Source organism: Aedes aegypti, chromosome 1, assembly GCF_002204515.2.
Source record: "Aedes aegypti strain LVP_AGWG chromosome 1, AaegL5.0 Primary Assembly, whole genome shotgun sequence".
Taxonomy (NCBI): domain Eukaryota; kingdom Metazoa; phylum Arthropoda; class Insecta; order Diptera; family Culicidae; genus Aedes; species Aedes aegypti.
The window spans coordinates 101,266,544-101,288,517 of NC_035107.1; the positions used below are offsets into that span (position 1 = coordinate 101,266,544).

Genomic DNA, 21,974 nt, shown 5'->3' on the forward strand with positions numbered 1-21,974 from the left:
CAAAGTTTATGCTCGTCGATATTGAATTTGATCTTATTTTAACAGATGCTCACTTAAGGATTTCGGAAGGGATTTTGTTGTAGAAACATAACAAATTACCCGCCCATGCTTTAACAGAAATAAGAAATATGCTTCAGTGAAGTGAAATATGAATTGTAAAGATTTAGCTTTGACATAAGGCCATAGTTGTGCAAATTGCGTAAGCGGGGTAAAACCAACCACTGCTGATGGGGTAAGTCCGCCACCCCTAATTTATACCAAATAAAATGTCTAAACCATTTTAAAAATTGTAACTACGTTGTACATCACAATTCAAGTAAAATGAAATCAATTTTGTTCAAAGTACAAACCAAATATGCACATTTTTTTCCAAAATATGGGTGTATCAAGGTGATGATAAGTATATATCTAAGTTTTTTAAGTTAATTAACCCTAAACATGATTCAATATCCTCGTTAATCAATGTAGAATTCATAAAACATTGTACTTTTAAGAATCACAGGGAATTGATATGTTGTTTCGCAAAATTGTGTATAAAAAAAGTGCTGGTCACTTTTACCCCGTGGGTGGGCGGTTTTACCCCGTCGCTAAAAATAATCGTGATAAGACATAACTTTTTCAAGTATCAAGAAAAAAAATATTTTTTACAAATACAAAACTTGTGATATTTTTTGATCATGCCTAAAGTTTCAAAAACGACATGCTGCGTCTAAAAAGGATTTATTGATTCTTCATTTTAACATATGAATTGAATTGCTTAGGTGGGCGGTCTTACCCCGTCTTCCCCTACCATTATTCACGTCATCTAGATTGATCTTTAACACGTAACATGAACGCCACGTGCTAGAAGGGATTTTCTACTGTGCTCCGGAAATCGTTATCCTTAGCAGCTCTGTTAATCACGCAACAGATCAACTTCCTAATTAAAACGACGCGGCTAATAATTCTAATCCTTTCAACTCCATCTGATTCGCTTTGTCGCCCCATCTAGCTTCTAATCAGTCATCCTCAACCGAGCGTAACCCACGCGGAAGCTCATTTCCATCTAGAACCTTTGGCGTGTACATACAAATCCGCCCACCCAAAGCTTACCCTTAATCGTTCAAGTGCAGCGCTAATTTTGCCACCTTGCCTTGGTTCAGTGGGGAAATTATCTACTTAGATTACATGTTTGGAAAGTCAAGACTCTCCCGCAGAGGGGCCAACTCAATTAGCATAATTTGATCCAGGAAACGTTGGGTTGTTGGGTACCGTAAAATCGGGAGTAATTGATCAGAAGGGTGAAATTGATCATCGTATCACACGATTTTATTTATTCGTAATGGAGCACAAATATCAATGTAAGCTACAATAAATGAACGTTGTTTGTCGTAACTATTGTCGAATTGTGTGTTGTGAAGTTTTTTTGTGTTAAAGAATGTTTATTATTATGAAAATAATGTGAAATTTCAAAATCATGCACGGTTCAGTATTGACAAACACCTATAAACTTCTATTTCTAAGCAAGGATTTGAACATGGTATAAACCTGAAAGTTTGTGAGGATGCTTGAGATACATCCTTAAACCAGATATCATTATCAAAACTCGTACCAATTAGCTCATATGGTTGAATTAATTGAATTTCTGTTAGATATCATTGAAATCCTAAGGAAATTGCATACATTTAGGCGTTTTCCGCGTAATTATTGAAATTTAACTGTTCGTTATTTATATAAATATTGCATTGTTAAGAATTTGACAAGCATATTCGGATTCAGAGAGCTCAAATTTATCATGTAGAGTTGTTTTGAAAACTAACAATAATGGCATTGACAAGTGATCAATTTCACCCCGAAATGAGATCCCCTGATTTTTTATTTTAGAGATATTTGTTAACACTAAAATGACATTTGTTAGAAAATTTCGCTACATGAGTCGATGAGGCTCACCTTCGTACTTGCCTAATGTAACCTTCGTAATGCAGGAGCATTTAGTTGTTTGGTATTGTTAACATTATAGAAAACAGACTAGAAAAACCGTGAAAACTGATCAATTTCACCCGAAATTACGGTAGCCATCTCTGCAATCACATGGCAACATGAATGGATGTATTTGCGCCAGCACGGTACTCCATGATTCACTATCTGTACTTAACACGATAAACGCATTTCTGAACCAAATGTAGGGAGACCTGTTGGTTATAGCCCATGAAAGATACGATTCTACCCCACTACCCCGAATTCCATTTCCCCGAATGCCATCACCCCGAGTTCCATTGCCCCGAATGTTTCATTACCTCGAATTCCATCACCCCGAATGCTATTTCCCCGAATTTACAATTATCTTGCCATGATGATATTGATGACATTTCCCCATGATATTGGAATTCGGGGTGATGGATCGTTCGGGGATTTGGAATTCGGGGTAGTGGCGTTCGGGTTAATGTCATTCGGGGTAATGGGATTCGGGGTAATGGGGTAGAATCGAAAGATACATATTCCTTTTATTAATGTAAAAATACATATTATTATTGATCGTAATTCCAACCCTTAAAATTATTTGTCGTATTTCTCGAAAGATCTCGTGAAACTTCTAATTAGCGGATATGAAGAGATTCTCAAATTTAAATAGGCTTTTGCTAAGACAACAACCTGTCATTTTTTCGATGACACTGGGGTATTTTGACTACGCAAGTATCTCACAATTTGCCAGAAACTCGTCAGAGTATTACAATGGTTGGACGAGGTTTCTGATAAAAAATTGCTCAAGGTTATTGTTTGAAGTCTGAGAAAATCCACAGTAAGAATCTTCCTTGATAAACTGTCGCTTAAAATTTCATTGAGGATCACAGCAGGAGAAGAATTTGCCAAGGGTCTCAAAATATCCATTTAGATATTCAAAGAATCCCTGAAACAATCTCACTAGCAATTCATCAATGATTGTTAAAGGAATCTGTTTAGTGTCTGATCAATATTGATTCAAATATCAAAATAACTAAGAACGTCAGAAAATAACCCAATGATATATCATATAATCATAAAAATATATAATTAAAAATCCACTTGTAGTGTAGAATAACATTGTATGATTAATTTTTGGGTGACTCTATACACTCATTTCCATGATTTATTGAAGATTCAAGAGACTCTATGACACTACTCCGAACGCCACTACCCCGAATGCCACTACCCCGAACGCCATTATCCCGAAAGCATAACATTTTGAGACTTATTCAAGTTAGAGAGTGGGGAGATAATTGTACGATTCCTTATGAGTATTTAACGAGTTTGGCTCAACAATGTTTTTTTTTTTCAAATATTAGAAGACAAAATGCAGCTAGTTCTTCAACAAATAGTTTTTACATACTTAGTTTTATTTGGATTTATCCTCTAACTTTGGTGAGATTCACATAGTCACATTGCAATGCTCTGAAAAACAGCCTATTTTGAAAAGAAAGGTGAATTTATTATGAAAAGTATAGCTATAATGTGCACAAATTTGGGATACAGTAAATCTCTTATTGTACGTCGATACCCACTTCCTTTACTCATTTTGGTAGGTGCCGGGCTACTAGCATCAAGATCTTCTTAAAGATTTTGTATCGTAAACGATGGTAATGGAAGATCACCCTGAGATAGTCGCTGCAAGTGTTGTTCTATGGAACCCGCTTAAGGTGAAGATAAATCGAAGCCAAACCTCAAATTTTCAAGAGCACGGATCTGGAGAACCAAACATCCGTTTGAGCTGAAAACTTAATCGATTTTCAGCTCAAACGGGTGTTCGGTTCTCCAGATCCGTGCTCTTGAAAATTTGAGGTTTGGCTTCGATTCATCTTCACCTTAAAGACCAATCTGATAGCAAGGAAACGTTACATGTATGTCACTTGTACATGTTGGAAAAACGGCAGCATCTGCTTGCCGCTACAGTAAAAAATTTCGTTGATTTGTGGAATTTTAAATTGAATTTCGATGAGATAACTACAAAAAAATATTTTTTTTATTCAAGATAATGAAGAAATGGTGATGGCAGAAAAGTGGTGAGCAAATCCAAAAGAGACCTGTCTGTTTGAATACAAGAAGAAAAAAGTGAATGCCTTTAGGATATATTCCTTTTAAAAAAAAGCTGTTCTAGATGGAAATAAAAAAACAGCCTATTTAAGAAAGAAGGACAAATTTCTGGTGAATGTTTGCAGCTATGACGTAAACGATCACTATAACAACGTGATGCTATGGCACAACCTATATTCATAAGAAAGGAAAATAATTGTTTAAAATCAAAATTGAAATATGAACACCACCGACCATTTTAGGGTTATGGGTTCGAATTCCTCTGGTATCGGATCTTATGCATTGAACATTTTATTGACGTCCATGAGCATACAGGCACATGTACAAGAATTATAAATTGACAAGGAAAGCTCTCAGTCAATAAATGGCTTATTTTATTAAAAGCCCATTCACAAATTTCGTAACGCTGAAGGGGACAACAAATATTGTGGGTAGTTGTCCTCAAAATGTTTCAGCCCATACACAATATGTAGAATTTTAATACCAAAAATAGTACGAGGTTGTGGGTAGGTGTCAAAAATGGCAATTTTTAGAATTATGAAATTTATGATAAACCCTTGAACTGCGAGAGTGCCAACTTAGCTGATAAACAGGCACTGTCTCAGAAAGAATGAGAAGAAGATAGTTGCCAACAAGATATTTCGAAAGAATAGCTGACATAAAAGAATGGAAAATATATGATGAACATTTTACCGACGAATTTTACGCGCCATTAATTACCAATCTTCATAAGAGACACATTTTTGCCCGCAAAACAAGATACTACACTGTATCTCATACTATTCGGGGTAATGGCTCATTCGGAGTAGTGGCGTTCGGAAAAGTGGCGTTCGGAGTAATGACCCATTCAGGGTAATGGCTTTCGGGGTAGTGACCCATTCGGGGTAGTGGCGTTCGGGGTAGTGGCGTTCGGGGTAATAGCGTTCGGGGTAATGGGATGGAGCTGATTCAAAAATATGCCGCTAGGATTCCTCGTTTTACAAACAATTTGCTAAAAATCTTGTTAGGAATTTCACAAAGAAGCTTCCTATATGTTTTCATACGAATCTCGTGCGAATTCGGCAAGGATCTCGCCAGAAAACTATGAAGGTTCTTACTAATAATGAATTTGAGTTTTTAGGAGATATCTAATCTAATATTCTGAGAAGCATTTCTGTAGGATCTCTCCAAAAATTCATTGTAAGCAATGTGGAGTTGAGGATGTTAGGCATTCTTGCATCCCCAGATAAGATTTGGTAGTTTCGGCCGTCGTTTCTATTAATTCGAGCTTCATCATTCGATACTTACTTTAGTTCCAAAAAGATGGCATTAAAATGAGGAAATGCCTTTTTGTGATGCATCAAAATATTAAACGACAATAGGAAACATTTTTATGATCCATGATTGTTACCAATGGTGCAAAACTTCCATTACTAGAATTTTAGGGGAATTTAAATTATTTTTAACATTTCATGATTCGGCAAGAAGAAAAGGCAGGAAAAAACGTAAAAAAAAATGAAACAAAAAATGAGGGGGGGTTGTGTAGAAGACACGATCGCTTGACGTTAACTATGCCATATTATTTGTTGCATGTTGATATTTAGTTTCTGATTCCAATTCTGAGACAATCCATGATTTCTTCATAATTTAGATTTTCTTGATTTTTCTGGCATGATATGCCATCGTAGCCATAAATATCCTATACGTTATAAGAATGACAAAATTGAGAATAGCCGTGCTGGAGAGAATCGCTCTAAACGAGGCTTCCCAAGTAACATTGGTTGCCGAATATCAGCTTATTCAGCTAAAGTTTTGCTTATACAGCTTCTTTTCAGCTGAATAAACTGTTATTCAGGGGGCCTTCCTTAACCGAGTGATTAGAGTCCGCAGCTACAAAGCAAAGCCATGCTGTAGGTGTCTGGGTTCGATTCCCGGTCGGTCCAGGATCTTTTCGTAATGGAAAATTTTCTTGACTTCCCCGGGCATAGAGTATCATCGTACCTGCCACACGATAAACGAATGCGAAAATAGCAGCTTAGGCAAAGAAAGCCCTCAGTTAATAACTGTAGAAGTGCTCATAAGAACACTAAGCTGAGAAGCAGGCTCTGTCCCAGTAATACCAAGAAGAAACTCATAATTTGTCTATTTGAAGAACTGTGGTTCGCAAAAATACTTTATATTGTATGATATATGATATGTAATTTAAATTCAATGTAATTTTCGTGAATTTTGTACTTTCATGTTTCAACTTTAAACGATTTCGATTTCGGATTTAATGACAACACTTACTTTAGGTGTCCGGATTGGAGGACAAGGCATGCTTCATTATTTTAAAGGTTTTCGGGATAAGATCGTAACTTTTAAGGTACCTATATCAAAATCTGATTGGAAGTAGTTCGTTTAATAATGTTACCCATAATTCTCATAGAAAATGGTATTTGAACACTTGTCGCTGCTTAAGTGTCCAGGTATTGATGAATCACGGTATGCTTCGTAGAGCTTAAGCAAGCAATTCGTTTTCGCGCGCCTTCGGAGCGATTTTCTATCGAAGCTTTTGCGTGTAAATGCCGAGTTTGTGACTTCAGTCGAAAATGCATTACCAATTGGTGAGCTCGTTTCATGCTTGTGATAACACATATGTGTATCGTGGCAATTTTACATTTACTAAATTGTTAATTAAACTATGGATAGTTCGTCACTAAAAGTGTCGGCATAAGCCACTATTCCTGTTTTATAAATCAAAATAAGATACACACACCTGTTTCTGAATTAGTTTTATCGCAATTACTGAAAATAACCTTTGAATAGTTCGACATTAACAATGTAGACGCATAGATAGATAACTTTTCAAATTGAGGCTACATGAATCGCATAACATACCACGGTAAATCCTGATCATGTAGCTTTTGAGCCCTCTCACTAACAACTCCTTCCTATGAAAACCATGGAGATGCAGAGGTGATCTCGGTCTCTAGTAATGAACGTCACACTAACAATAAAAGTCACACTAAACTTCCTTCCTTTCTACGAACTACGAATTGTACGGTCATCAATGCTTATGCTTAATGCACGGTAATAGGAACCATACATATTGAAAAAGATCCATTCACCGTGCATTTGTGTTCCAATTGAAACTGAATAAAACAAATCTAATTTGCATAAAATCTCATGGTTCACACGATGAAATACATCTTACTACTTCTACTTCTACTACAGCGAAAACTTATTGAAATTATTAAAAATTTGATAATCTAATATTAAAACGAAAAATGTGAATTTCTGGCGTTTCTACCAAGAGTGTTAAAAAAATCCCCTCAGATAATATTATTTTTTGGTTCCACAAAATTCAATAGTCCTAGAAAAATATTTTTCAAAATATTTGAAAATAAATCTGTGTATAAAACAAACAACTCGTAAAGTAATAAAGTCACTGTCCTTTAAAATGCTCTGGAGTCATATTGACCGCAAGAAAACAGACAAAGGGGGAATATAATGCAACATAAATGCATGAAGTTCCAAATGAAAGCTTCCATCAAATATTTTCAATTGAAATTTGAATCCTAAATATAAACATTAGAAAATCTCCTCTAGATGACCTCACACTCAGGTACTAGTCATTCTCGAAAAATTCGCGTTGTAGAAAAAATATTGAGAGAAAAGGGTTCAGCATTTATATCTCATCAAATTATTTTTTGTACCGCCTAAAACACAAGTAAAAAGTACATTATCTGCTACCTCAGATCAGTTTCATTCCAATCCCTCTGCGAATCATTTATCAAATCAGTTTTCTACCCACAACAACGTAGATTCTGAACAATCAACCCAATGACAAATTTAATGCAATATGACAACCATCAAAGAACGACTTACCTTTGCCTGAAAGCTGAGCACCATCACGTGAAAACACAGTATCAGCACACCTTTCATTGCTACGCGTTTACCGTTGCCGTAGTGCCAGTTGAACAAAAACCGAAAGCCTTTCCGGGCAGAGATGTGCTCTATCGCGTTGGCCCACGCAGTTAAATCTAATCGGTGTATTCGTTTCGGCCGGACAAGGAAATGAAGAACTCAGTAGTTCCGCAATGGAGATGTGAGTTTTCCAAACTCGGGCACTAATCCTGTCTCTCTGAATCTTGGGTTGAGGGTCGGTTTGTTGGAACGTTCGTTATCTTTTGCACGATGAACTCCGAAATGCTTCAACTGTTGATCTAGGAACTCGACCGCCAGGCATTTGTTGTCGTCATAGACGTAGAGCTAGTGTTTGCATGCATTGCTGTGAGGTGTAGCTTGGCCTATCGTGGAAAAGAGGAAGAAAACGGAAGTTGAAGTGTGTGCAGCATACTTATAACTTGTCAAAACGGAAGTATACCCGGCCATAAAAATGATATGCCGACGGGATATCAAAGTTGTACTGCCCATAAAAGCATAACTGTCCCATATGGATTTTCGAACCAGCACCTTTTTTCGTCGCAACATCCACGTTTTAATATGTATTTTACTATGCACATAAAAAATTACACACTTTGTTTCAAAATTTGGTGGAAAAATATGAAGTTGGTGCGGTCCCATATTGGAAAATATAGGCATAGCAGTCTCTATATGAATTTTCAACCGAAATAGCAACTGAGAAACATGAATTGTGTTCAAGTTTATATTTTTTGATGATCAATGGAAGCAAAATGTTACCTGTGAGGTTGTGCTGAATGAATATGCCAAATAGAAATGTACTGGAAAATCATGAACATTTGTATGAGAAGTCAAACTTCAAACTTTGGGCGTTGTTTTCTCAATGCCTACTTTTTCAATATGGGACAGTTATGCCTTTATGGGCAGTGTAGGAGGTGCTTCAAAATTCACTTTAGTCTACCGAACAGTGGCGATTTCCAATGTTGACAACGTTTTTACAACTTTTAAATGTAGAGGTCATAAATCAAAAAACAATTGATCAACCTGTGAAGAAATTCGTCGAAAAGTCGGGTGTTTGGAATAAGAGCATGATTCGTAATTTCTGACAAAACGGTACTCGTTTGATCTCTTTTTAATTTTTTGTCAGCTTCCCGCTGACGAGATTTTTGAGACTGAAGAACCAATTTCGCCAAAAATGTCATCAATTCAAATAAACACGCCTCAAAATGCGACTGAATGCTGCCGAATAGATTTGCCTATAGTTCTTATGGGAAAGCTGCCAAAGAAAATGAGCCTGTCAACAATAGTCACACTGACGTGAGGTGAAGCATTGTAAAAACGTTTCCAAAAAGCTCTCAACAAGTCAGTCGGTGTGAATAGTAGAAGCATTAACCTAAGAATGCTAATGTCGCTGCTGTTTGTGTGACCAACATCTAGTTTGCTGCGATGCGACAGCGTGAGCACCGGGCCACAAAGTGTCAAAGCCCAAAACAAAACATTCTCTATTACGTGCGATCGATCAATTAATGAAAAATAGCAATTAAAGGTAAGAATTAGTTAAATCAGTTTTATGACAACAGCGATACTAGCGTTCTACTACTAATATTTCTATTGTGTGAATCGATAGAGAATTAAGCAGCGCATATATGTAAACAAACGAACACGTATTTTGTCTACTGATGTACGAGAAAATTACAAATAAAGTGCGGCATCGGCTTAGATGGCCGGGAATACGCGAATTCCCCTAAATGTTGTTTTTATTTTCAATAACTTCAGATTGAAAGTATTGTAAAAATTTGTTTTGGCAACCATGTTGATTTTACAGCTCTCAATTTCAAAGTAATAAAACTCAGTCCTTTTAACTGATATTCATATGGAAAAGTATCACTATATGAGCTTACATGTAGAAAGTATGCTGATATTTTTTCAGCTACGTTATTGCAATTCCAAATGATTTTCATTAATTCGATATGACATAATTTAGCAACAATCATCAACGACGCAGACAAATATCAATGACGGCCTACTTCTGCTTAAAAGTGGTGCAATTTGATTCCGTACTTAAAACTATTTTTGCATTTTGTCGCGAGGAGATTTTAAGATAGAAGATAATATGAAATTGTATTCAATAAGAATAAGTGTGTATAACAACACTTGAAGGGACGAACCATCCATAGTTTGTTTGGAAGTACGAAAACGATCATGATGGAAGTTTAATAAAGTCCAAATACTATTGAATCTTCTTAGTTTAATGTAGTTCGGTGTAAATAAGTTAAACAGTCATGAAAATGTAATAAAAAAACTAAGGGATATCTCTAAGAAAACGTAACCCTGCAGTACGTCGACATTTATAATATCGAACTAATTATAGGTTATTTTCAGTAATGACGGAAAAAGAGATATTTGAGTTTATTAAAAAGTTTAACCATGTAGTACGCCCAGTGCTAAATTTGGGCTTCGAGGTGCTCGGGTCAGATTTCTTGACGGGGGCCCTTGGTACGAAACGAGCGGGCCCCGCGGAAAACATAGAAAAATTTAGTATTATGAAAATAAAATATCCGGTAAACTAAAAAAAAGCAGTAAAACTATTCGATTTTGACTAAATTGAAGCATCTGTATTAAATACTTGAAAAGTCTTACATAATAGATGATGAGATTGAATTTTGACTGAATCGTTCGCAATCAAGTCCAACATTAAAAATATTCCAGTTAAAGTCATTTATATGATTCATCGAGACTTGAATTACACTAGCAAAAATTATATCATTATTTTTTACATTTTCTGCAGATATTTCCATTAAATGAACTTGAACGAAAGTCGTTATTGAAGCAAAAAACAAATCAACTATTTTATTTTTTCAGTAGAAAACTCCTGAATTCCTACCTTTATTGGTAGAAAAAGTATTCTATCGCGACTGAATAATTCAATATGCTCATAAACAATTAATTTGATTTTCGTAAGGAAAAAAAGATTGTCTATTGAACTCGCTTCTATGCTTGTCCATTCAGAAAAGCGTATCACTCTCGGTCAACTTTCAGAATTAGCTGTATGAGCCTTCTCCTTCATAATTTTTATGTCCCAGATATTTGCAACAGTTTGGAAGAACTTTGCACGTAAGGACAAAAACTCTTACAAAGACCATAGCTAAATTACCTCGATAATCTATCCACTTGGGCTAGTCATTAAGGGACCGGAAAAAATAAATCTGTATTTGAATTCCGTTGATTTGAGTCAAAGTTTTGGTAAACTCTTTTGCAATATTTTAACAAATTCATGTCATTATGTCTCTGTTTGGAATTTTACCGGATTTGTATTTGTATAAAATCATTGTTGTAAAAAAATAATTCATTGAATTATTCAATTATTGTGTTTAACTTCTAGGGAGGATGTTGCTTGATTGAAGGGCTCGTTGCACCAAGTTGCAAATAACCCCGATTGACGGTATTGGCAATAATTTGTGAATGTTCTAAAAAAAATGTAAAAGGCTTTCCTGGAAGAAAGAAAAAAGATAATTCTCAGTAAATTCTAGATGAAACACTTGAAGAATTCTTTGAGAGAATCTCTATAAAATAACTGGAAAAAATTGGTTGGAATAAGATCAAAATGCCTGAGATATTCTAAGTAACATTTTAGAAATAGGCACGAATAATTCCAAGGACGATCTTCTGTAATAATTTCTGAAGCAATTCGTTACGAAATTTCATGACGAAAATCAGAAGGAACTCGTAGAAAATAAATTTGCTTAGAACTTTCTGGAAAAATAACTCAAGCAACGTTGCTCGAACATTTTTTGTGAAATATCTGTAAAAATTCACGTAAAAATCTTTGATGAATTTTCTAGTTAAATCTTTAAATAATGTACTGGATAAACTTTATTAGGAATTCACAGAGAAATTTCCAAAAAATAATAAATGGGTGCTCAATAATGTCAGACATAATATGAAGGGATATTCCTAGAAAACAGACATAAAATTTACACGATACTATACTCTACTAAGCATTGGTGCTAAAATAACAATTACATCCTGCAGCAAATCAAGTTGACCAAAACAAGGGAGCAAGATATGCAAGACTCTATTCATGTTTCCCTTGTGCCCAATGCGATGTTAAACTATATTCCAATGTTCAAAATATGTTCGTTTTTGATTATGCTTGATCAGTTCAGTTCAAATTTCAAACAAATTGTAATCTCTTGAAAAAAAAGCTTGCTGTTTCAAGGAGGTGTTATTGCAGGCCAACAATGCGTTCTGAAATTGTTTTCATTACTTCTAATAAAGCATTATGAGTGTAACATGATTTCCCAATTATTCATCACCAAGTTGTCCAACACTTGGGGATCTTGCCTTACCGGAAATTTAAAATAATTTGTTCTACAATTCAACACAAATCGTTGATAGATCATTGACTACTACTAGACCACTAGTTATGGAAAGTTTTGTTTCGACTAAATTGGCGATTCTAGCATCTCTACCCTAAACGCTTCCTCTTGGATAGCTCTTAGAGAATAGTTTCATTGTTTGGCCAAAGCATACCGTACGACATCGAATTTAGAAAGGTTTCGGAAGAATAATAGCAAATGAAAGTTATATCAACTAATCCGGACACTGATACCGAGTTCATCTGGAGTTGCGGAGTAGCCATATCATTAAAAACTGTGTAGAATATGAACAACTACCGTAAGACTAAACGTTACATACATTCGCAATTGGGTTAAATGGACAAATTGATTTGAAATTTGCGAAAAAATTACACGTCTTCTCGGTGAAAGAGAACTTACGACTCCCTGTTCACTAGATAGAGCGCGTTACCTCTACGCCACAAGAGGACTCATGGCCGCAGAAGTTAACTTGAAATTGATTTCAACTCGCATTCTAATTCACATTCTGGGTGGATTCCTTGTAGATTTCTCTTCAGTTCTCTGCTGGTACTATATTAGTTACTTATTATTCCTATCAAGACTATCGATGTAAACATGAATTGTCACATTAGTTGGTATGCATTTTATCCTAGACTTATTGGTATTTTATTCATAACGCATGAAGATTGCTACTGCTCAAAACAGAAGCATAAAACGGAAATAGTTCAAAAATATCCTGGCAAAGCATATGTCAGGTGCTCTATAATTGCCAGATAAGTAGGATGTTGTAAGATTCAAAGAATTTTATTTGGTATTGTGACTAAGGAAGCCATCTTATCGCCTACCTGGCCAACCGATGCTACGGCACTGCTCTGGGCTAACACAATGCTGGTGAATTGCATGAGTGTGGATGTGGAAAATGGATCATCATCATCAAACAGTCGGATAAAGTAGGTCTTTTGAGAACTACTCTGTTATAGGACGTGGGGAATGCATTACATCTGAGCAGTTCAAATTGCCGACGAGCTTGTCAAGCAAAATCTTCGCTCAAAGTCAAACATAGTTCGGTTCTGCATAGTCAGGATTAAATTAAATATTAGAACATTTAACAGCTCCGAAAGATTAATTGTGATTTAAACCTTTTTTAAAAACTCTTTTTATAATTTCACTAGAAAACATCATCGATCGCCATGGAACGCGTTGACTAAGGTCAAGAAAGTGACAGTTAGATTTGTGCAATGCCCTGAGCATACAAACTCTTGCATAATAATCACGATTTCATATCATGAAGCATAACATTTTATGAATTCATGATTTTTTGTTGATGAATTCAGCAACGATTTTTTTTCTGTGTAGGAAGCTTTGTGTTCGAATCTAAGATGTTCGAATATTAAATATTGATGAGATTTTAGTATTTTTGAAACCCTTACCAACAATCTGTTCTACGATCATTATTTGATTGAATTTTAAAGGGTTGGTCGCTTATCCCTAACAGCAAAGTTATAGTAGAACATGTATCCGATCTCAAATCTCTTAGCGATATTCATTTGTACAAACTGGGGCCATTTTTATAATCGAAGCAAGAAATTTCCATATAATTTTTCTTTAAATTCTGTTATTTTATTCTGGCTCGGCCACTAAGCTGGTGAATGATACTGATTTTGACCGTGCATTGGTACTATAGCGTATCAAATTATTGAATATATGATAAATAGTCGAAAGACAAAAGGTCGAAGAGCAAAAAAAGGTACAAAAAGTCGAAAAGCTTTTTCCAAGGAAGGAAAAATTTCCTACCAACCAAATCACTTTTGTCCTTTTGTTTTTCGACTTTTTGTCCTTTCGACCTTTTGTCTTTCAACCATTTGTCCATAAACCCAAAATATTGCTTCTACCTATCTAGAAAGATTCGCGAATCAGGCGAAACTGACAAAATGTACACAATTTAAGAAAATATAACGTTGAAATTGTAGCTCGATTGTCTATTCACTGCACTTGAACTTTTCCCCTATCGATAATTTAACTATTCAAAAAACGATGGGCGCATCTGAAATCGAAATCAAAACACGGCGTGAGTAAACGGTGACACTGCAAACAAAAAATAAACAAGGCGTACATGGCGGGCTTAATTGAAACCAGAATGTAAACACGGCGCAAAAGTAATAGGCGACACTGAAAATAATATCGATTACAGGCTCATAACATTGGGCGCTACTGGCATTCTTGAGTGCGTTTAAGGCGAAACTTTATAATATTTTTTAGTACGAAATAGCTAGGGAAATTGTAGGAGATGCGTGTGGTATTGATGAGGATTTTAAAACTAGGTTTATAAAATGTGTATTGAAGTAAAAAGGTTAAAGTATGAGTATATTTTCTCCAATTGGGATTTAAAATTGCACATGAGAATTTCATTGGTTATTTTCTAATTGTTATTGAATTGTCAGATAGGCCCTTATCGCGAATCCCTCTCGCTATAAAGTATTAAGTCGTTTTTTTTTTTTGTTACTGTGAATAGGCTTCAAAGCATTAGAAATTCAGATTCCTTGAAGCTAATTTTGGAAGGAAGTAAGTCTGCTATTCTACTGATTCAGAATCGTTTGCCTCATAGGTATCGAAAAATAAGCACTTGAACTCGGAGAGAACTTGAAGCATAATAAGTGTAACGGTAGCAATAAAGTTCAACATGTCGAGTGCTAACAAGGTGAAAAATCACTCTACTACTTAAAACCAAGATGGCGTCAAAATCCAAGATGGCCGCCAGATTTTTTCACCTAAAATAATATTCTTATTCTTTACTCGACTCGAATAAAACAACAAAGGTTGAAAACTTGTTTCTTTGTAGTACAAAAAAGGTTTTTGTATTGTTCGTTTAGTTGAGGAATAGATTATCGTGCACATTTTTAAGGTGGAAAAATAAATACTCACACGTCAGTGATTATGGCACTTTCAGAGAAGCACGCACCTTGCATTCAATGTACAGTCCAATATAATGCGATACATGTGGGTTACTTGTTGGTTTTGTTAGCTACGACGCCATCCAATATATGGCAAACATGGTGGGAGAATATTTTGGTGTGAGTCTATTAGAGGGCAAAATCCTCAATATTGATTGCACTCATCATATGCGTCAAAATCGTAGAACATGATTTAGAAAATCGTTCATTTGATAGGGTAAATACCATTGCTCACCTAGTTTCTGTAGCCTATCTTACGCCAATTTTCCTCAGCTTTCTGATGGTGATCTCAGAATTCAACACTAGCGCTGCGCTAATGGTGAAAAAACGATTTTTCTATCAAAATTCAATTTTTTTCGATTTCAAATGAAAGCTATATCCTTTCTCTATACGATGCCACTAAGTTTGCTTTGTGTTCCAAGCGAAATATGAGACATATCACGTGACGAAATACCCAAGATTTATCAAAAATGGGCTTTTTCGCAAACTGTTCAGCTAGCTGGCGTACGAGGGGTCCACCAATTTGAGAAAACAGAAAGGACCACCCTTAAGTTTTATCAAAAACTTGCGATCAGTGACATTAAATTGGAATTCTAACGATGGGTGCCGATGGCGGCCTGGTTTCAGCGAGATTTGCTCACACGTCAGTTTATATGGCACTTTCAGAGAATCACGCACCTTGCATTCAATGTACAGTCCAATATAATGCGTTACATGTGCGTTACTTGTTGGTTTTGTTAGCTACGACGCCATCCAATATATATGGCAAACATGGTGGGAGAATATTTTGGTGTGACAAAATTATTTAGGTGTGAGTCTATTAGAGGGCAAAATCCTCAATATAGGATTTATGAAAAAACTCTGTATTTACCAAACATTACGTGATTTTACTTCTTTTGGATGCACATAAAATAAGCAAGCCGAATGACGTAAATTTGTGTCGAATTTTAAACACGATAGTGTCTGATTCGGGAAATTTTGATCATAGTTCCGTAGCTTTTGTATCATTTGACATGTAAAATTACTATTATTGTTCAATACATTTTCAAGAAAACGCTTCTGTGTCGTTTCATCACTTACATATAGAGTTACTGTGCACGTGCTGTAGCCTTAGGTGCAGGAGCCTCATTGCTTGTAAGCGCACGGGAGCGCTGTACATCGTGAGACCTTTTTTGGTGTGCCTCATTTTTCTTGAGATGTGTCTCACTGCGGTCTCATGCGCTTCGTCACATGTGCTGTTTGAAATTCAGCGCAATAATTGAAGTGATTACAAAAGTTTTCAACGAGGATCGAAATTGTAACTTTTGAATTGCGTGTCTTCGATCATATCATGTAGGCCATCTAGACATCTGCATAATGAGGCGAAAATAGCTGTAGAGGCTCTTCGTTACTAAGCAGTTGTTTCACAACTTGGATACCGATGGCGAGCCATAGCGCCGAGCAGCGCATGTGACGAGTCTCCCCGAGAGCACATCACCTAGCGCGCGCTTTTAGAATTTTCGTGAGCCCCCGTCCAGCGCAGCACACTAGGATTCCGATGTGCTGAGAGACGGTTTGGTTGGAGGCTCGTCAGTACATTTCTGTGCTCCTGAGAAATATGTAACCCTACTTACATATCGTCTGACATTCAGTCATAACATGAACTATGTTCACAACAATTTTGATTATTTTTAAGAGTGTACATTTTTTCAGATTCTACTTCAGAACCCCGAATGCCATAAACCTGAATTTGTTCTTTCCTAATTACTAATTGATGTTCCGAATTTTATTTGCAGTGTTTCCAACAAGTATTAAGATCTCATGTTGGCTAAAATATTCCGCAATACATCTTTATAAGTAATAGATAAAAAAAAAGTATTGGGAAAATTTCAAAAAATACAAACATAGTTTCATGAACTTTTTTTTTCAATATAAGCATGCTAAATACCTATAAGTAAAAATAGAAACATTTTTACCTGGACTGAATTATTCTCCAGAAAATTCTAATGATTGGTAGAAATCCAAAATAAAATTTTCTACAGATGGCTACAGAAAAAAGTAAGTGAGATTTTGGTCGGTTATGAGTTAAGTATATAAAAAATATCTACTGTTTTCGAACTTCCCGACGGTACATTTAGATGACTTTTGCTTCAAACAGAAAAAAATACATAATTCGACGAAGATTGATTAGTTGTTTTGTTTCCTATTTTATCTATGTCATGGAAACTTACTGAAAAAACTTCAAAGTCGATTTATTTATTTCAAAGGTATTTGCTTTTACCCCCTCAAATATGGTCAAGTTCATCATCAAGAACTAAAAAAAATGAAGCTCCATCAGAACGATGAGTTGACTTTTTGCACGTGTTTCGAAACAATTTATTTGATTTTCGTTATTATTTTGAACATATTTGTTGTTAACTGTAAGGTTTTCCAAATCGATTAAGGCATATGGTGATTGTTTTAAAATATCAAATACTGTGGCGAAATACCACAGCTACATTGTTTGAATAGTATATGTACAACATTTTGTATTATTAGATCGTTTTATTTTATTTGAAATTTTAAATATTTGTCCAGTTTAGATCAAATACAGTCCTTATCGTTCGAGTTGATTGTTCGCATGGTCTTTTTTGCATTAAAAAAGAACAATGAATCTTAAACCCCATTAATACAAGCATCGCGTTGCTATCCACAGGCTTAAAAAAATGAATTATAATATACTTATTCGCTCTCAAATTGTTACCCCATTAGATTAATCCGTTTGAAAACAGATAACTCATTATTGAGCTTTTCCACTCGATTGCATCTCGTTTGACCCAATTTCCACCATTAAAGATCGTTAAACATTGATATTCACCCTTCTTTTTATCCGCGAACAATTTTGACGGCTGAACTCGACTCTGAATTAATTTATAATGTCAACAATAATGCAATCAACATTCTCACTGACGCAACCGGTACCTCTTCCCATGCTCGAATTTAAATTTATTCCACCAAGCATTTCACACTGTTGGAAAAACTACAGTAAAACCGTTTCACTTTCACTACTTTCCAAACAGTCCTTTTTGTGATAAACTCCTACTTTTTCCGGCTGTTTCCGACCACTTCACAAGTACTGCTCTGTTTTTACCAAAAAGAGAGATGTATCACATTATTAATCCTTGAGTGAGCCATTTTTCCAGCCCGTTAGATCTTTTCAGTAACAATATGCTTCCAGCCACACATGGATGTACTTGCGCCCGAGGAAATCATCAACGTTCATCAACGCATCACTAGCAAAGCAACAGGCACCACTGCACTTCTTCTCACTCTTTGTACAAGAAAGTTCACTAACTCACTCACTATATAGGGAATAATTTCCACTTTTCCTGAACTGAAAACCTCCACTGAGGCAACTTCAACCCCTTGCTGAAGAACGTTGAATGGTGGTGTTTGGTGCAAGCTTTTCCGTTTTTATATTACGCCACGCCGTAAGAGTGCTAACGTTTCGGCAACCAACGGGGAGCTTTGGATTCCGACCGCGTAGTGGCGCTAGTGAAGCCTAATGAATGAACATAGGGATCTGAACCACAACAACAGAGAGCGGAAAAAAGCCTGTTGCTCAGACATGTGCTTTCTCGTGTTGTGGGTGGTTGCCTCCCATCACGACTCGTGCTTTTTAGCATAGTAAGGATGTTCGTGGAAAAGTGAAAACGAACGGAAATAGAGAGAGATTTCCCGCGCTTTTTATAACGAGAAGGATATCGGCAAGATAGATTCAGTCGCGCCATGCTGTAATGTTACTGTAAATGGTTGACTAGTAACGATGATGTTTATGATTACCGATTATGATTAATGACGATTCTGAATATTTTCAAAATCTTAAAATCCAAACGATAATCTAAATAGCATAGCAAAAACTGACTGTATATGTCAACGATTGATACTCCCTGATTGATTGGAACTGGTAGGAATTTATTACACTTCGATCCAAATGAATAAGGGATGGAACTATGAGGTCGTTAATAAACCACGTGGTCATTCGAAAGGGGGAAGGGTCTGGCCAATGATCACGGTCCATACAAATTTTAAAATTTGCGTATGGATAAAAGACAACAAGATGTACGTGGGAGGGGTGCCTGAAAATCCTAAAGAAAATGACGACGTGGTTTATGGATGACCTCTTTCCGCTCTTGTGCATTTGAGCAGCTCTCATATTACTGATCAATAACGGCGCCGACCAAGTCCTTACATTCTGTTGGAATGAGAAAGGAATGTTAGTGTGTAATGATTGTTGATTCTATATCGTTGGTTGTTCGACTGAAGTGTTTTGTTGAAGTTGTTGGGGTTTTAAGTCTTGACAAAATTAAAAACTGTTATTTTTTTTTTATCCACTTTTCAATTTTTTCGATAATTTTGACTCAAGACCGAAATGTTGATTCTAGAGACCGAGAATAGCTCTGGATCTCCACAATCACCACGGGAAGAGTGATTATTAGTGAGGCCGGAAAAAGATCTGGCAGTCACCTTAGGTCGATGATGCGATCCATAGATTATGCGGAAAAGTATGACTCTTACATATAACTAGTTTTGCAATTTTATCTCGCGGTGCAAAAATATAGCCAGAAGATTAAAAAATTTGTCAACATAATTCATAACGACTGAAACATGCAAAAATTGGTCGACGAAAAAATTGTTTCTTTCAGCTGAAATTGATAATAAAATAACCTTCTTATTTTCTTGTGGTAACTTAACTCATATATTTAAAGGAAAAAAAATGTTCGTTTATTATTTAAGTTTTCAGGATAACCATTACATTTTGCACAGAGGTCTCATCGAGCTTATTCAAACGCCAGTTTGATATAAACTGCCCTCGTTTTCCATGGACTAATTAGTTGTTTTGAAATTCCATCTGATCAAGGCCCAATGGGGTAAATTATGTATTTTGGACAGGCTACTGATATGTCTGGAAACGGCGATCGATTAACTGCATTAGATTCAAATATTTTATTGCGTAATGTAACTTATATGCTTAATGTTTCATTGTATTTTGAGTTTCTGGGAAGAAAGAGCTTACAAACTGTAGTATTAATTTCCGAAATAGCGTTTTTTGGCGGCCTGTCTGTCATACATTTCGGACACCCTCATGTGAATATAATTTGGACAGATGCGTCATCTCAATATCTATACAAAGGTTTTTTGAAAAGACGATCATATTATAAAACTGTAAGAGTTTACATGTGACTTATGCATTTCTTCGCTTATTGGATGTGTATATTAGTCAAAATCAATAATTTCATTTAATGCAAGAAAATATCATCAGATCCACGAAAAACGCCTGCAAGCATGCATGCATGCAACATTCCAGTGTATTTCATCAGATGGCCAAATTATATCAACTGAACAAAAACCATTATCTATTTTGGACAACACTTGTATTATGCCTTATATACTCATGTTATAGTTTTAGATGAACTTAGCTTAAATTTTAGGCATTTTTAATCATGTTTCCACTTTCAAATTTTTTATGAATGATAATTATTGCAGAGAGTTGGTAAATGGCTGGGCATGGCGTACCATTGGTACCTCACGTACCTGAAGGAATAGAATAGACCCCTCTGTGTGGTGCTTAGCCTCTTGCCCAGCAACTCCTATCCCTACCTCCTCGCGGTACTGGCCGGGGTACGAGTAACCTTAAAGAAGATCGGGTAACCAACCCCCGGTGGGAACTTTGGTCGTATGCTGACAGAGAAGGGGGGGTTTGCTTCTGCAAACCTTGAGCGTCTGTACTCCATGTTATGCAGCCCACAGACGCTCAGACGGTTTGACCAACATTGACTCCGCCCCCAAGTTGGTCAAACCGACTTATGTTGATGACCAACTGTCAAGGTTGGTTACAGCAACACGATATTTTTTTGCATTTTTTTAGACTTGCCGAGAGTCTAGTGAATATGTGATTATTATTTTTTCGAATGCTGTGGCTATGAGGGAGAATCTTTTCGTGATTTTCTGGCAATAATCGCAGTAAGGAAGAGAAGAATATTCAACATTTAAGTACCGGAAGAAATAAATTTTTAAGAAGAATTCCAGTTATAATTCGTACGAAATATTCCAGCAAAACTCAGAAATCATGACGGGTCTCTCTCGGGAAATATTCTGAGCAGTCATTGATATGGGAATGGCCGAGGGATTTTTTTTTTCAAACATTCTATTCAGAATCTTTTAGTCGTTTCCTCTATTTTTTCTGCTTTGAAGTTTTTCCAGGAATCAATAAGCTATACTAAGGATTCCACCAAAAGCTCTTCCTGGGATTTTTCACGAGTTTTATCAATAATTCCTTTAGAAGTTTATCCACAGATTCAACCAGAAATTTCTCCGGGGAACATTCTTCAGGCATATCTTCAGGAGGAAATTTTCCAAGGACTCCTTTAGATGTTTCTCTACAAATTATTGCGGATTTCAACCACTGATTCCTTCAAAGATCTGTCCAAAAAAATCCCAAGGAATTTCTTCAGGGCTAACTCCAAAGCTGCCTCCTAGAATTCATCCAGATTATTATAACAATTTTTTCAAAGATTTCTTCAGAAATTTCTCTAGAAGTTAGTTCCAAGGATTCCAGCACACGTTACCCAGGAATCGCATCACAAATTCTATCAGATACTTCTCAAGGGATTTCTCAAAAAAAATCATCACCAAAAATTCTCCCAACGATTTTACCAGGACTTTTTTAAGGGCTTGCTCTTAAATTTCTTCAAGGATTCCTCAAGGAGTTACA

General features: G+C 36.0%; 1 protein-coding gene across 2 annotated transcripts in view; it reads right to left on the minus strand.

Moving 5' to 3' along the window:
- LOC5574573 (corticotropin-releasing factor-binding protein) overlaps positions 1-18,647 on the minus strand; it is an 87,418-nt gene extending 68,771 nt beyond the window's left edge. Inside the window, exons 1-2 of one of the 2 annotated variants that reach the window (XM_021843839.1) lie at positions 18,078-18,647; positions 7,897-8,318 (exon numbers count right to left, since the gene is read on the minus strand). In XM_021843839.1, coding sequence (XP_021699531.1) covers positions 7,897-7,953 — 57 coding nt within the window. In that variant the 5' untranslated portion in view covers positions 7,954-8,318; positions 18,078-18,647. The remainder of the gene's footprint in view (positions 1-7,896; positions 8,319-18,077) is intronic. The other variant, XM_021843846.1, reaches the window with a different exon arrangement.
- Positions 18,648-21,974: the final 3,327 nt, after the last annotated feature.